Source organism: Protopterus annectens, chromosome 9.part0 (assembly GCF_019279795.1).
Source record: "Protopterus annectens isolate FY-2018-M chromosome 9.part0, PAN1.0, whole genome shotgun sequence".
NCBI classification, from domain to species: domain Eukaryota; kingdom Metazoa; phylum Chordata; order Ceratodontiformes; family Protopteridae; genus Protopterus; species Protopterus annectens.
This window is the reverse complement of record NC_056743.1, coordinates 1,194,238,091-1,194,255,364: the sequence shown is the minus strand read 5'-3', so window position 1 is coordinate 1,194,255,364 and position 17,274 is coordinate 1,194,238,091. Positions and strand designations below refer to the sequence as shown.

Here is a 17,274-nt window from a genome sequence, read left to right as displayed (position 1 = left end):
GACAATCTAAGCAGAAATATGACAGACCCGCATGAATGGAAGTTGCATCCTCAAGTGTTTACAAAGATAATCAAAGCGTGGGGAAGGCCAGACATAGATCTCTTTGCCTCCCACAAGAATCATCAGTTGGCAAAATTCTGCTCAAGGACATTTCATCCAAAGGCCTGGAGAGTGGATGCCCTTTCTTTCAGTTGGGCAGCAAGGACAGTTTACGCCTTCCCACCTTTGCCTCTACTGCCCAAGGTGCCCTTGAAAGCAAGGGCAGACAGACCAAAGATGATACTGATTGCTCCAGACTGGCCAAGACAACACTGGTACCCACTCCTGAGGAGCCTAACACATTCTCCGCCCTGGACCCTACCTCTAATGCCTCTTCTCCTGACTCAGCACAGCTACAAAACTCTTCACAGTCAGCTGAAAACACTCAATCTGGCTGCATGGAAAATTCCTTAACACCACAACAGGCCCTACTCTCCAAGGAGGTGCAGGATGTCATTTTGGAGTCCAGAAGGCCATCTACTAGAAAAGCTTACTCCACAAAATGGAAACGGTTTTGTGCTTGGAATGAGAAAAAAGGCCAGGATCCTAGAAAACTGAATTTGCCTCTGATATTACAGTATCTAGCTGAGCTGTTGAACAGTGGACTTTCATTTTCCTCCATCAAAATCCATGCCTCAGCCATTTCTGCAGAATACAACACTGATCCACCCTTATTCTCTCACCCACTCTTAAGGCAGTTCCTCAGAGGGGCTAAGAATATAAGACCCCCAAGGAAACGACCAATCCCAGCCTGGGATCTTAATTACATTCTAGAAAAATTAACATTGCCTCCCTTTGAACCAGCTGCCTCAACAGATTTGCAATATTTGTCCTGGAAAACAGCTTTCCTTCTGGCTATTACCTCAGCTCGTAGGGTCTCGGAACTACAAGCCCTCATGGCTGTGCAGCCCTTTCTCATCTTCCATCAGGACAGGGTTTCCTATGAACCAACCCGTCATTTATGCCTAAGGTAGTATCCAGGGTAGCTTTAAATCAGGCCATACACTTACCTACCTTTCACCCCAATCCTCAAAACAAAGGGGAAAGGCTGCTACATTCCATAGACATCCATAGACAGCTACGTTACTATTTGGACAGAACAAAGCCTTTCAGGAAATCAGAACAACTCTTTGTGTCCTATGCTGTAGGAGCTCAAGGGAAGTCAATTTCCAAACAGACAATTTCAAAATGGATAGGCCACTGCATACGGTTTTGTTACTCCTTTCATGGCAAGTCTGTACCTACAGGCATCCAATCCCACTCCACAAGGGCCACAGCTACCTCTGCAGCCTTCCTCAGAGGAGTCCCTACCAAAGATATTTTGGAGGCAGCCACTTGGAGTTCTGTGCATACCTTCACTAAACACTACCACCTACCCTTATACTCCAAAACTAGAGCAGGCTTTGCCACTGCTGTGTTGCAGGGCATTCTGGCTCCTCCCAGTTCCCCCTAGTGCCTACCACCCTGTGCGTAGCTTTGGGATTCTACCCATCTGTTATGACTGCAGCTGTATGCACGATGAACATAGTACAGTTTTGTACCTACCATAAATGTAGATGCTAGAGTGCTAATACAGCTGCAGTCCAGGTTTCCCTCCCTCCCTTCCCCTCTGGGTACAGACCTAGTGGCTAACTCCTCATCTTTACAACCTGAATGGGTTATCCTTCTATGGTGCATTTATTTGCAACTACTGATTTTTGATTATATTGCATTGCATGATTATATATAATTTATATATATATATATATATATATATATATATATATATATATATATATATATATATATATTTTGACTTCCTTCTGGGGGCACCTGACATCTGGGGCAAGAAAGACTGAAGAAAATGGCGTCGGCTGTGTCTTGTATACCCCTGTCGCACTGACGTCAGGAAAGAAAGCGACAACAACCGACGCCGGACCTAAACTTTGGAATTCGGCCGACCAAGGACCCGCCTGACTGCAGGAGAACCCATCTGTTATGACTGCAGCTGTATTAGCACTCTAACATCTACATTTATGGTAGGTACAAAACTGTACTTTCTGCTTTCTCTACCCCATTGTTGGTAATTTTATTCCCCCTTTACCTGTCCTTTCAAAGAAATAAAGATTCTTTATAGCTCTCGTGTGTGTGTGTGTGTGTGTGTGTGTGTGTGTGTGTGTGTGTGTGTGTGTGTGTGTGTGTGAGAGTGTGAGACCTCTGGCTTTAAGAGGTTCCAAAAATGTGAAAGGAAGATGCCCAACCTAGATGGGCATGTTTTCTGTGTCTGTTTAAGGGCTGTCCACCTCCAGGAGGATTGCGCAATTTGCCATGGTTTCTCCGCCAGAACCTTTACTGAACAGAGAAACTGATCTTGAAGGGACTTTTAAAGGGTGATTTTGACGATGCCATATGTGGTCCAAGAACTAAAGCCAGCTCTTCCTCCTCTTCATCTTTGTCATCCAAGACAAAAAAGCGACCACGTTAGGTGCGGGGTAGGACCAAAGTTCCGAAGTAGGCTATTTCAGTTCCGGGCTTCTATCCCTCTACAGGGCGGCCTGCCTTTTGAATCAAAAAGGCGGCTTTGTCCATTGTGGACTTGGTCCTTGCTATCCCTTTCAGGCCAAATATCTTCACTGTCCCCTTGACCGGAGCTTTCTCTAGCGTCATCCCTGGGATAAAAGGCACAAAAGCCTCAGGAGCGATCCACCATGGTGATTTCCTCTTCGGATATTTCCACGGAGCATCCCATAGAGTATGTAACTTTGAAGAAAAAGTGCAAGAGGAAGCACTGACTCCTTTGAAGTGTCTTTCACGGGGGATACCAATTTCGATGAAGGTTCCCCTAAATCCTTTGGGAACATCCTAAAAATCCTGAAGCAGAGGGGTGGGTGGACTTCCCTCCAGCCTTCCTTAGAGCAATCTGTATACCTGGAAGCTTTTGTGCCAAGCCCTCTTCATCTTGGATCTCTCCACCGGCTGATGAGCTTATTAAACTGATCACTCAGCATGCCTGGAAAATTCCTGATTCCATTGAGACGATCCCCAAGAGACCTGACTAGATTTTCTCTCCCCCTAAAGGATGAGCAAAATTGGGCTAAGGGTATTCCTGTAGGGTTCCTATAATAACGAAATTCCAAAATATCGAACAGCTGTATATGCGAAAATGCCGATAATCGATCTGTTTTTTTTAAATCATGGTACAGTGAAGATTGGGAAATTTGCCTTTTCCTCACTGTAGTGGGATCTCGGAGTTGCTGTATATAATTAGTGTGGGGGTGTGGTGGGCACACCCCCCCACAATAAAGTTTTCAAAGGTCTGCATTTTTGTTTACAGTGTTCAATTTTATGAATTTTCATTCATATAATATAGACCCTTCCTGTAGACGTCCTGGTGATAGCAGCAGCTACTAAAAATGAACTTGCAGAAGAAAGTTTACTATCCATTCTCCTAACAAGGCGTCTAGGGCTATGGATAGGCTTGGGAAACATGTATATGCTTCAACCTTTGCTCTCAGATCCTTAAACTGCACGATGCACTTCACTAGGTTGCAGAGAAACCTGATTAAATAGCTTTCAGATACTCTTTCAGGAGCAGTTGCTGAAGGGGTCTGAGATAAGTTTACCTCTCTGCTCTCAACCCTTGAATTGATTTTCAGTTCATCCATGAGGCTAATTGATCATTTTATTTATTTACATTTGTTGACTGGGAAAGTCCGATTAGATGCATGTCCATTTTCAGCAGAGGCCTGGGGAGAAAAGCTCCACCGTTAAATTTTAAGGAAAATATAAAGTGTATACAGAAGCATTCAAATTTGCATAGTACCAAACTTAACACTGACTAGTAACATAGCATTGAAGCTTAAGATTTAACATATTTACATAGACTGAACACATCTTTTACAGTTTTAGGTTGAGGCATTACATAATGGTTAACATTTTTAGTAGGGGTTGCATTTTTTGCTTTATACAGTTGACTTGTGAGCAAGTTATTCAGAGTAGGGAGTATAACAGAGAGCGAAGATTAGACATATAGGGAGTATAGTAGCAGGAGAAGAGAGAGAGATGGGAAATTAGATAACAGGTTAAGTAAGAAAAGCTGGAGGAGTAAGCAGCTTAAGTATAGAGTAAGTAGAGGTGTAAAGAAAAAAGTGTAGTGGATAAGATAAGTGTGTTCTAGCAGCAACATATGGGTATTGACTAAGTGGTATGAATTAGAGGTGGAACTGGGAGGAAGCTAGAGAAGTTTCATTCTTTTGATGATGAAGCTGTGGAACTGGGAGGAAGCTAGAGAAGTTTCATTCTTTTGATGATGAAGCTGAAGTCAGTGGGCAAGAATAAGGGGAGCAGGTGGGAGAGGGGGGGTCAGCCAGGTGGGGAACATGTGCAATATCCATGTGTGATTTAGGTGTTCTTTCAGGAGTCTTTTAGAAATCTTTGAGCCTGCTGAGGTAATAGCAATAGATAGGGTGTTCCAAATTTTGCCTGCGTAGTTAGGGAAGAGGGAGTCCCCTTGCTGTGTTGATCTTGGTGACCTTAATTAATTTTTTGTCACTAGAGCGAAGTCGTATAGTTTTAGCTTGTAGCTCTAGTAGATTGGCCAGAGCTGGAGTTTTGTCTTGGAGTAGTAGATTATGGGCAAAGGAAAGTTGATGATGATTTAGGTGGTTAGGGAATTCAAGCCAGCCAAGTTGTTTTGGGGAATGGCAGTGGTGGGGTCGGTAGAGAGCACTGATAGCGAATTTTGTAATTTGATTGTAACAGGTGTTGAGTTTGACCCTTTCGGTTTTTGATAAGTTGATGAGAATTGGTGAGACATAGTGTGGAAAGGAGGTGAGTCTGAGCAGTTGTTATCCTAGCAGGTTGTGTTACAAATGGTTTATTTTTATATAGACTGCCCAATTTTTTTTGTGGATATTTTTAATGGTTTGATTTATATGCTGATCAAATTTGAGGTTATTATCAATGGTCACTGCTAACAATTTAGTGCGAGTGTCGGGAGAGATGACAGTCCCATCCCTGGACACGATATTAAATGGGCTGGGTATTGTGGTAGATTTGTTAGGTGTAAATAGCAACAGTTTTTTTTTGAGGATTTAGTATTAGTTTTTTGTTAAGAAACGAGTTTTCAGTGGTATGGAAGGCTTTTTGGGTTATAGAGAGGAGCTTCTGAGGATCATTCGCTGAACAGACAACTGTTTTGTGGTCAGCGTATTGTACAACTGTTTCATCTTGAAAGATGCTGTGGAGGTTATTGGTGAAAATGGAGAGTAGGAGGGGACCTAAAATGGAAACTTGTGGCACTCCTGTGGTGGTGGATAGGTTGTTGTCCCATCCAACTGTTTGTTGTCTTCCTTGTAAATAGTTCTGAAGCCAAGCTAATGCTTGGTTACTAAGGCCAAGGTCAGTAAGGGCTTGTGCAAGTTTAAGATGGTTGACCATATCAGAGGCCTTTGATGGGTCCAAGAATATGGCAGAAGTTAGATTGCCTGTGTTTGTTTTGGTTGATGAAGTTTGTAAAAAAGAGTAGGGTGGTGTTTGTGTTATGAGAAGCCCTAAATACATGTTTGGTAGGAGAGAAGTTGGTCATTAAGCGGGTACGCCATAAGCTGGTGCTGTATACATTTCTCAAGTATTTTAGCTAGTGGAGGCGAGATGACTGGGCAATAGTTGGTTAGGTTGGTGGAGGTACCGCATTTATGGAAGGGAATAATATAGGGGGGTCTTCCAGATGGGTGGTATTAAGGTTTGTGAGATCTGTTTAGAAGAATGGATATAGGGAAGGCAAGTTCATTGGCAGCCAACTGATGGTATTCAGCAGGTATCCCATCAGCTGCTAATGTAGTAGGTTTGGATAGCAACCTTTTTACATAGTTGGTAGGGATTGCTTGAAATTGGAAGGTTGTTTTGTGTCGGATTACAGGTTCTGGGTAATTAGTGGTAGTGGATGTGGGCTGTTTTTGAACAAGAGTAGAAATGATTTCTATGAAGTACTTGTTAAATGTGTTTGGTATATTTGTGATTTCACTAGTGGATGTTAGAGGTGGGCTGGAAGGTCTGCCAGGATGGAGTAGCTTATTTATTCCTGCCCATAATTTTTAGGGTTGTTGTGATCTTCGTTTTGTAGCTGTAGGATATAATTCTTTTTATCTAGGAGAACTGCTTTTTTGTCTCATTCCTAAGTTTTTTTAATTGTTCCTTAGCTGTTAGGGTTTTTGTGGCTCTCCAGTGATACCAGGCTTTGTTCCTTTCTGATATTCTATTTTTAGTCTCTGGTAAGCCAGGGGGCTCTTTTGATTTTGAGTTTAGTGGCCCAGGCTAGAGCATGGTCATTTAGGATTTCTAGGAAAAGTGTTATTGAAATGGATTATGGATTCTTCTTGAGGTAGTACTTTTAGTATGTTCCAGTTATGGTGCTTTAGCTCGAGTTTGAATTTGTTGGGGTCAGAGTTTTTTTGTGTTACTGGTTGTTTGCAGTATGGTGGTTGGGTCAGCCTGGGTTTTGAATTTTAGTAGGAAGGTGGGTTGATGGTCACTAAGGGAGTCTGGGAGGATGCCTGCTTGGTAAGAGGTGTTGGTTGTATTTATTAAGATCCAGTCTAGGAGAGACTTTGAGTTTTGCATTTCCTAGTCTAGTGCTTGATTGAATGACTTGTGAGAAAATGTAGAGGTTGATATGGTTTATGGGGTTAATAACTGCACGTGTTCCAATCTATATTAAAGTCACCGAAGAAGATAGTTTCCTGGGGCAAATTTTGACTTTTAGGAGGGCTTCTACGGTAGGGATGTTACCTGGTGGTATATAACATGTGATGATGTTGACTGAACTCCTCCTAGCTAAACTCAAACTTAGCAACAAAAAGTCAGTTATTGAAGGAAGTGATTTGTGGATTAATAGTGGTGATATTTAGGGTGTTTTTATAGAGTAATGTTACCCCTCCCCCTTTTTAGACTGTCTATCGTGGAGTAATACATTGTATCCAGTAGGTAGGAACTCATTGTCTGCTGTAGTGGGCTTTAGCCAGGATTCAGTCAAATATAGTATATCAGGAGAGTAGGTGGATAGTAGTGCATGCAGTGAGTATACCTTATTGTTAATACTTTGAATATTTAAGATTAGAAGTATTAAGCTGGTTTTTGGTCTAGTAGTAGGTAGTTGGCTAGAGGAAAAGGTTGAATTAGCTATGGTAGTTTGCATAGGGTTAGGCCCTGGATTTGGGTATTTTGTCTCTTGCTCGGATCAGTTGGTAGTTTTTATGGTGTAAGAGTTTGGGAAGTTTAGTTAGGATGGCTATATACTTGTTTGTTGCTGGTGAGCTAGGAGTGCTTGGGAGTAAAATGACCGAGTTAGGTGCTATCATAGTGTGATGGTGTAGGCTTGGGGATATGTGTTGGCTGTAGTGAGGAGTATGAGGAATGTAAGTGGAGGTATCTTCTGTTGGGGTAGCATAGGTAGCATTTAGTCTGGCTTGGTAGGAGGTGAGGTAGAGATTTAGTTTTAGGATAAATAGGATAGTGACACTGCATGAAAGGATAGTGGTTATTCTATGATTATGTGATGGTTTCATTATTGTAGGTGGGGATATGGAGGAAGATGCAATTTGGTATAGGTTAATGGAAAGTAGTGAGAGGGAATGTCTAATCTGTGATGGTTGTGGTTTTGGTGGGTGGAGATGGCTAGATATAAGACTAGGGGTACTGGGGTGGGTGGGAAATGGGGGCAGGGTAGCGGAATGGAATGAGCTCTGGCGTTTGCGAGGGCAAATGGAGTGGGGCAGCACAAAGGTCTGCAGGTAATGATCTTCAAATAAAACAATCAGTAAGCTTAAAGACGGCATGGTACACTAATACAAATTTTATTTATTGAAGTCTGACTACTGAGAAATCAATTGTAAGATAGAAAGTTACTTAAATGTGGGGACCAGCAAGGAGCAGAGGTAAGCTTTCAAATAAGGGAGGGGCTAAGACATAGTTTGGTACTAAACGTAATGTTACAGCAGTACCAGGACACTGGCTCCTGTAGCTTAAGAAAGCTAGGTTAGGCTGTAATAGGTCTTGTGGGGGAGGGGAGGACAGAATAAACCAGAAAGTGGTGGATAGCCAATAGTATGATAAGGGCTGGCCCTGATTTCACAGATATGCAAGTCTACAGAAACAATAAGAAAAGGCAGTAGGTACTCTGACTTGGTTGTTTTGCATATCTTTCTTACTGAAATAAAATAAACCAATTTTACCATGGAGTTATGTGGAAATTAGGAAGACAATAATTTATAAGAGAAGGTTTAGTAGACGTAGGAAAAAAAAGCAGGGCATACAAATAGTTAAAATAGCATATAAAGACAGACTGCAGTTAGAAGTATAGAATGGGAGGGGCAGCTAATGTCCTGAAACAGTCAGGAAAAACAGGTAATTGGACTTAATTGTTTTGGATACCTTTCTTTTGAAATAAAGTAAAAAAAAACACTTGTACCAAGAGTATGTGGGATTTATAAAGACCACAATTTATAGGAGAAAGGGTTTAGTAATACTAGGAAAAACAGCAGGGCTATCGGATAGCAGTCTCCCTTTGCAAGTTGTTTTAACTGTTAGGAAGAACAGGATTGAGGGGGGGGGAGCTAACTTCCATGATGGAGTGCCTTCATTAAAAATAGTAATTAAACAAGGGCTAGCAATTACTTTTGTCCAGAGAATAAAACGTACTTTCTGAAAGTAATACTGATCGCGCGGTTGCCCGGTTCTGTTAAAGAACACTGCAGGCCAGTAGATCAAACTTAGCTTGGTGGGGATCCTGGGAAAAGTAGATTAAAAGGAGAAGCTGGGAAGAAAAATAAGCAATATTAACACAAAATACTGCAGTTGTTGGTAAGAAAAAATGCAAAAGGTACAAAAGGTGCTAACAGAGGAGTAGAGAGAAAAAAGAAAATAACTAGGTAATCTATACAGCAAGAGCAGCAGGTTCAAGTGTAGCCATCAGGAGGTGCACCTGGATGCACTTGTGTAAGTTTGCGGAGCTATTCAAATCTTTGTCAGTGCTCAGTTTGATGTATCATCCCTGTTTGGACCCAAGGTGAAACGAGCACTAGCCAGATGTGAGAAAGATGGGAAGACTCTCTCTCTTTGCTGTAGGCGTACGCTTCTCCACTCTTCAACGGCCCTACCCTAGGAACCAGAGAAGTGGGGATCTATGGTTCAAAACGTCCCAAGGGCCTTTACAGGACTTGCATGGCAAGGACTTCTCCTGGGGCAGAGGGGGAAGTAATGGAAGACTCCATGCTGTTCGAGGCAGAAGTGGCCTACAGAACCAACGGTCCAGAGATTTTCTCTGGTAACTCCTACCAGTGCTCCTGAATGGAGGCCTGATTGTCTTCCTCTGGAGGCAGTTGGGGGACGATTATCCTTGTACCAATCTGCCTGGCTATAAATGACAATGGACAAATGGGTGCAGGGGATTATTTCCAGAGGATACATCGTTCCCCTTTCAATGAATCCGGAAAGACTCTCAGACGTTCACCCAGTCACAGGAAAGCTGCAGTTGTAGAAATCCAACAACTGTTTGACAAAAGAGTCAACCAGTCAGTCCCACCAGACCAGAGAGGATCAGGAATCCACTCAATTCTTTAGTGCCCAAAAAAAACAGGGAACTGGTGACCTATTTTGGATCTCAGCCAGTTGAACAAATCCGTTCAACAAACCAAGTTCTAGATGGTGTCAGTACAGTCAATACTTCCATTCTTGGAAAAAGATGACTAGATGGGCTCAATAGAGCTTCAGGATGCATATTACCATATAAAAATGGAAAATGCTCCAGAAGATTCCTGCGCTTCTGGCTGGGAGCAAGTCACTGTCTGTTCAGAGCACTGCCCTTTGTTCTCACCACAGCCAAGGTGTGCATGGCAGCGGTAGCTGCGCATCACAGACTGCTAGGGTTTTGAGTCTTTCTATATCTTGACGACTGGCTCCTTACTCCTACCACCAGGTGCCAACTAATAAAGGCAAGAGATTACACCTTTCATATTTGCACCACCTTAGGCATCACAATAAGTTATGAAAAATCACATCTGGAACCCACACAACAGCTGGAATTCATTGGAACTTTACTAAACACAGTCACAGGAATTGCATCACTCTCATTAGAAAGGTTCCAAAAGATCAGATCATAAGTAAACCACATCATTCAAAACAGAAGTGTTCCAGCAAGACTCATTTTACAGGCTTTTAGGGTTGATGGCAAACTCTTTTATCCTAGTTCCCATGGCCAGATATCGCATACGGATTCTTCAAAGGCTTCTGGCTTCCCAATGGTTATTGCTAAATCAAGAGATGTCTCCTCAGGTCTTGGTCACAAATCATTGTAAAGAAGACCTATCTTAGTGCTGCCATTCTAATAAAATCATGTCAGGCTTTCCATTTTTCTTCCTCAGCCCCAAGCCATAGTGATCACGGATGCTTCCCAGATAGGGTGAGGGGCCTCATCCGGGAATGACCGTTCAAGGCACTTTATCCCAAATGGAGGTCAATTTGCACATCACTGTTCTAGAGATGAGGGTGGTGCTTTTAGTGTTGCAAGTATTTCAAGATGCCCTCCCCTTGAGAATAGTGGCTATACAGACTGACAGCATTTCGATAGTCTGGTACATCAACAAACTAGGGGGGAACCAAGTCTTATCCGCTTTGTTGAGAAGCCCATAGAGTTTGGCAATGGACAATTGCTTCCAACCAACTTCCAATGGCAATGCACATTCTGGGCAGCTCTAATGTGATGGCGGACAAGTTGAGCAGAACTACTCTATAATGCCTTACGACTGGTCTCTCAATCCAGTTATGGCAGAAAAGATTTTCCGCCAATGGAGCCAACTTTGCTGTGACCTGTTTGCATTCCTTCTGAACAACAAGTGCAGCAGTTACTTTGCCCTAATCTCCCCTCTGGGGGAGTCACCCAGAGACCCTCCTCTCCACGACTGGCCATCCAGTCTTCTGTATGCCTTTCCCCCCACTCCTCTGATGTCAGTTTCTAAAGAAAGCCAAGAGGTTGAAGAACACAATAATTCTCATTGCTCCATTCTGGCTTCAACAAGTCTGGTTACCCTTCCTTTGGCCTCACCTTCTTTGGAAACCTTGGATTCTGGGCCCAGCACCAGACCTTTTTATCTCATCCAGAGGGAATGGTTCATCTCAGTCTCTAGCATCTCAAGTTCACTGCATGGTTTCTCCTATTCCCATGATTGCCAGGCGTTTCTCCCTTGCTTTCCCAGTTTGCCAATTTTTTTTGGCCCATAAGCCTTTAACCAGGAGACTGTACAATAATAATTGGATAAAATGTGCTAAATTGTCACTTGATAGCAAAATTGCCCATGTACGGCACCTATAGATAAAGGCCAGAAAATCCTAGAACTTTATCAGTCAGGCTCTTCAGCATCTACCATTCGGATACATCTCTCTGCGATATCCAATTTCCACGTTGGTTTTGATGGTTCTTCACTTATGTCCCATGAACTCTGTAAGGCCCTTTTTGAAAGACTGTAATGTTAAGGCCTCCTTTTAAAGAACCCATTGCTCCATGGGATTTACCTTTAGTTCTACAGTCTCTTATTTACCACTTTTTTGAACCTTCGGCAACTTGTGATTTAAAGTTTTTGACCTGGAAAACATAGCTATCACTTCATCCAGAAGAATATCAGAAATTCAGGCCTTGTCTTGCAAGCCACCCTATTTAATATTTCATAAGGTTCTTGTTCCAATACTAGGCTATCTGCCCTAAGGCATTTATAAGCCTAGCCCCTATTTTTGTGGCTTCAACTGCACCACCCATCAAAATACATGTGGTTTGCCTTTGTTGTGCCTCTGACCCTTGGTGACACAGAGATGATTCCAGGGTCCCATCACGAATCTGGGCATTTCGGTCCTAGATTTCTTCTGAACAGAGTCAGCGAGGTGCTCTCTGCTACATGACAGGGATTTTATTCCACAGCATAAGTCTCTGGTGATGAATCTATCCTCAGCCCGTCCTATTTATATATCCGTGCTAAGGTTTAAATTAAACGCTCTAGTGAAGGTTGTTGTAAGGAACCGAACCCTGCTCCTGCCCTCTCTTGGGCTAAACCAACTCCGCTAAGCTATTACTTCTTGACAGCGTCGCACTTGGGATTAATCCATCCTTTTTGAAGGTTGTTTTGAAGTCAGATATTAACCAAACCTTGCATCTACCAGTCTTTTTTGACAATTTCTCCAATAATGGAGAGAGTTGTCTACATTTATTAGATGTTCACAGATAATTACGAATTACGTTTTTACCTTCATAGGATGAAGGACATCAGAAAGTCTGTTTGTTGCCTTTTCTTCACTTTCTTTAGATAATCCAGTGTCTAAGGTTACCCTAACTAAATGGCTTAGGGACTGTGTCACCTTTATCACTCAAAGGGACTTCACCCACCACGTCCTGTGAACGCTTATTCAACTAGAGCTGTAGCAGCTCCTGCAGTTTTTCACACTAGAGCTTCTTTAGATGACCTTTGTGCAGCAGCTTCTTGGGCATCGTCTCATACCTTTGTCACTCATTACAAATTGGACCAGGACTCTAGGGGACGTGCATCATTCAGTTCGATGGTGCTTGGGAGTATTTTGTCACGAGACCTCCCAAGATTCAAGTAGCTAGGGATTCTGTCCCACAGTTAAGGATTATGTGAAGATTGACAACATCAGATGAAGAAGTAATGCCTTACCATAATGTTCCATCTGTGTTGTCGATCTTCACTAATTCTTGACACCCCCCCCCCTTTCTTCCTCCTGCCTAAGACTCTTTAGTGGACCAAATATTCCCAAAGACTGGCTTCATAGTAGGGACACAGATTTGGTCTATTATTTTGTTGCTTTTTGCCTGTCTGTCAGTATTATAGGCAAACTCTATATGAGGTAATTTAGGGAGGAGCATTATGGATAGAGCCTAGCTTGAGAGTTTTGGGAGGAGTGAGCTGGGAAAAAAATGTCAGAGTCTGTTCTGAGACTCGTAACAGAGCCCACAGTCAAAGATTAGTGAAGATCAACAACACAGATTGAACGTTCTGGTAAGATGTAACCTTCCTTTTTTTTAACTTGAGTAAAAGTGGTTTTGGTCACTGGATTTACACTGAGCTTCACATATTAAAAACTAGCTCTTTGGTAAGTCTTTGGGTCTTTGTAAACTCTATAGAAAGAATAGCAATGGTGATTGTATTTATTTGGGTGCCATTTTGTTTTGTAACCTTTGTTTTTTTCCCCCCAATCACAGTTGTCCATGGCTCTCTCATACCCTTTCACCTGCTGTTCTGATCTACAATGCACTCGTGTTTCTGTTCGTATTGGCAAATTTCAGCATGGCCACTTTCATGGACCCAGGCATCTTCCCTAGAGGTAAGCAGTGTTTGTGAATCAGCTGTCATAAAAAATGCTACCTTCTCACATTTGACATTTGAAGGCTAGGGGTGTGTGTGCTATTTATATATGTGTATGTATGCATGTGTGTTTATTTATAAAATGTTCAGTTATCTCTAATAAAGGAGCGTAATTGTTTTTTATTTCATTCGAGCGTTTAGGTGAAGATGCCGGATGTTCTTCGTGTTTCACTGTTGCAGTCATTACATTTAGGTTATCTGCTTGCAGGTAGCCCTCAGCCAGCCTGATTATCAAAGTCTTGGGTCCTGCATCAGTTGCTATCTCTACTTCCATGACATCAGGTACTCATGGGGTATAAAGCATGCAGCCGATGCCATTACATCAGTGATTCTTGCCGTCCGGTGCCCGAAGCAGAAGTAGTTCGCAAGTGCTGGTCGGCTGACTCCTGAAATTTTTGTTTTCGAGCTTCAGAACCGAAGTCTTCAAAAAAACTAAGTATCCCGTTGGGGATCCTTTTTCTTGCTCTAAACCGAAGTCAGTAAAAGTTAACAATTCTATTTCTTGTGGAAAGCAAATACCTCATAAAGATTTTCATTCTTACTGCATTCCTTGCTTAGGCCCAGACCACTACGTCCGTCGCTGTCTGTTTTGTGCCTTATTCATCCCTCGTACTGTTAGTCGTCTGTTCTTTTTCGCATCTAACTATTTCGGTACTCTGTTCAATTATCCAGAAATGGCTTTGGTAAGCCATCTGACTACCGACATCCCGAAAAAAACGTAAAGATAGACAGACCGCATAGGTCCAAAGCTGCCAACAATGCTTCCATTAAGCTTGTCACCAGTTCGCCAGTACTCAGTGAGTCGCTTTCGCAAACCCTGATACCCACTATTTCAAATTTGCAGGCCTCTACTGAGACCCATTCGGAGTCTGGTATGCCGCGAGATGCTTCTTAGACTATGGAACCTGCGGATGTTTCTACCTTGGAATGGTCCAGAGCCGCTGTGAAGGCACTGGCTTCTGAGTGTATTCAGGCCTACTGACTTGCATATCAGACTGAAGCCATCTTCTTCTTCAAGGCCTAAGACTCTATCCACGCCTAGAAAACAGACGTCCAAACCGCATGGTCAGGCCCATATGCCTAAAAAAACAAATAAGAATGGTTGAAGACCTTATTACTATAATTAGGGGAAGCCACCCTTTTCTCTGAGACCTAGAACTGATTTTCCTTTGGATTCTTCTGATCAGGATTCTGAAATTTGTTTCTTCTGATGACCAGGATTTGCCCTTATCTACCTATGAGGATTCTGATGCAGAGGACTCCATTCCCTCTGCTTCCCCTCCAGAAGATTTCTGTCTTGGTGAAACTTTGCACACTCTTAGGGAGCATTTCCGCTGGGAAAGCCAGGATTACTCTGACTCCAAAAAGAGGCTTAGGGAATTTTACTCCTGTCTCAACACTGGCCGTTGGCTATCCCTCCTGTACTGGACATTGTCTATTATGCCTTCTTGGAATCTAGCCTGGCCCCAGACACCTTACCTCTGGCTCCCAGGAAACCTGACTGGTATTACAGAGTACCTGATTCTCACAAGTTCCACTTAAAGAATCCTACTGCGGACCCAGAGACCATTTCACAGGGACCCAAAGGCATTAAGGCTACTACTGCCAAAAATCCTACCCCCTCTGATAGAGATTCCAGGGCCTTGGACAGATGGGGTAAGAAGGTATACACTTCTGCTATTTTGGCCATTAGGGCCTTAAACTGCCAGTTTCATATGTTCAAGTACCAGCAGCATATTATTGGATTACTTGAACAGAAATTGATGTTGATTCCGGACTGTGCTGAAAATAATTACATGATGTAATGCATTCTGCTGAACAAGTTGGGAAACATACTTTGCAATGTGGCTTTGACTCCTTAGAGGCATCTTGTAGGGCTGCTGTTACTGAGTCTGTTCTTAGAAGGCATGCTTGGCTTAAGGAGCAAACTCTGCCAGATCATGTTAAAGCTAAATTACTGGATGCTCCCTTAAACCAAGACCGCCTGCTTGGCAACAAAGCAGAAGTAGTACTTAAAAAGATGGAGGAGCTAAATCTATGCAAGCTGTTAAATATTTCCTGCAAGTACAGCCTCCCAGATTTAGTAGGTATTGGCCTTCTAAGAACTGGTCCTTTCCTGTCTCTTCCAGGCCTTCTCAGTCCAAATCCAGGAACAGCAGACCACCTAGGCCACAGTCTCAAGTTCCTCACAGGCCTAAGCAGTGGGGGGGCTCCCACTTCCAAAGCTGGAAGTAGTAAGACACCCCCTATGGTAAACTGTCACAATGACTTAACCTTAAACCTTCCAAGCCCTGCTCAACTGACCGCACCTTTAGGGGGAAAGCTCACCCTGCATGCAAAAAACTGGGAACTCATTACCCAAGACAAATGGGTTTTAAATGTAGTTTCCCAAGGATGCAGATTCCACTTCAACACCTTCCAACCCCAAAAGGTTGGCCAGACCTACCCCCAAATCAGTGGGCAGAGGCTCAACAGCAGGTTCTCTCTCTATGTATCAGGGCTATTCAACCTGTCCCAGCAGAAGAATGGGGAAAAGGTTTTTACTCAACTTTTCCTGGTACCCAGGAAAGACGACTCCTGGCATCTATCCTGGACCTATCTAACCTAAACACCTTTTTGGTAATTCCAAAATTCAAAATGCTAACTCTTCACCAGCTGCTTCCCATGCTGGGCAAAAATGCCTGATTGGCAACATTGGATTTAAAGGAAGCTTACCTGCATATCCCAATAAGGGATTTCTGCAGAAAATATCTGGGCTACATGCACTATCAGTTCTCTGCACTGCCCTTTGGTTCATCTACTGCACCCAGGGTATTCACAAAATGCCTAGCTCCAGTCATTGCATTTTGCAGTCAAAGAAATATTCAAATATACCCATACCTGGACGATTGTCTAATTCAGGCAGAAAGCCAGGACATACTATTAAATCATCTGGCATTTGTAAAGAAACTGCTAACCTTACTGGGGTACACAATAAACGAAAATAAATCTCACCTAGTACCCTTCCAGCAAATTGTATTCCTGGGAGCAAGCTTGAACACAACTTCCCAGTTGGCCTACCTCATGCCAGAGAAACAAGTTTATCGGACAGCCTACTTCAAATTACTGGCCACAAAGACTCGGTTAACTGCAGTGAAAATACTGCAAGCTCTGGGGTTCATGGCCTCTTGCATCCTGCTAATTCCATATGCAAGACTGCATATGAGGAAACTACAATGGGATCTAAAAAGCCTGTGGTGTTAACATTCTCAGGAACTGGAATTAGTGATTCCTATCAGCCCTTGTATAAGGACAGAATTCATTTGGTGGGCAGAGGCCTGCTACCTCAACAAGGGACTGCCATTCACTCTACCCCCTGCCGCTCAAACCCTAACAGACGCATCAGACTATGCATGGGAGGCTCACTTGGCAGTGCAGTGCATTCAGGGCAAATGGAAGCAGAGTCAAATGCACCTGCATATCAATAAAAAAGAAATGTTAGCTGTACAGAATGCTCTGACAGCCTTCAAGGACCACATCCTTCCAGGACAATTATTGGTAAAAACAGACACCACCACTGTTATGTGATAAATAAACAAGCGGGGGGGGGGGGCACGCTTACCCCTTTTGCAGACTAGCCATGGCTCTGTGGAACACAGCCTTGAGCTACCAAGTGCACCTACAGGCTCAGTTTCTGCCAGGCAAGCTAAACATACTGGCAGAGGACCTAAGCAGAAATCTCGTGGACCCACACGAGTGGAAACTGGACCCAAAGATATTCAACATGTTGAGAAACAAATGGGGGAGCCCAGAGATGGACCTGTTTGCTTCCCCTTAGAACTACCAATTGACC

The 17,274-nt window shown here is 43.0% G+C and overlaps 1 protein-coding gene across 1 annotated transcript in view; it reads left to right on the top strand.

The window, feature by feature from the left end:
• ZDHHC5 (zinc finger DHHC-type palmitoyltransferase 5) overlaps positions 1-17,274 on the top strand; it is a 1,362,456-nt gene that overhangs the window by 178,651 nt on the left and 1,166,531 nt on the right. Inside the window, 1 exon segment of the mRNA XM_044084108.1 lies at positions 13,280-13,401. Coding sequence (XP_043940043.1) covers positions 13,280-13,401 — 122 coding nt within the window.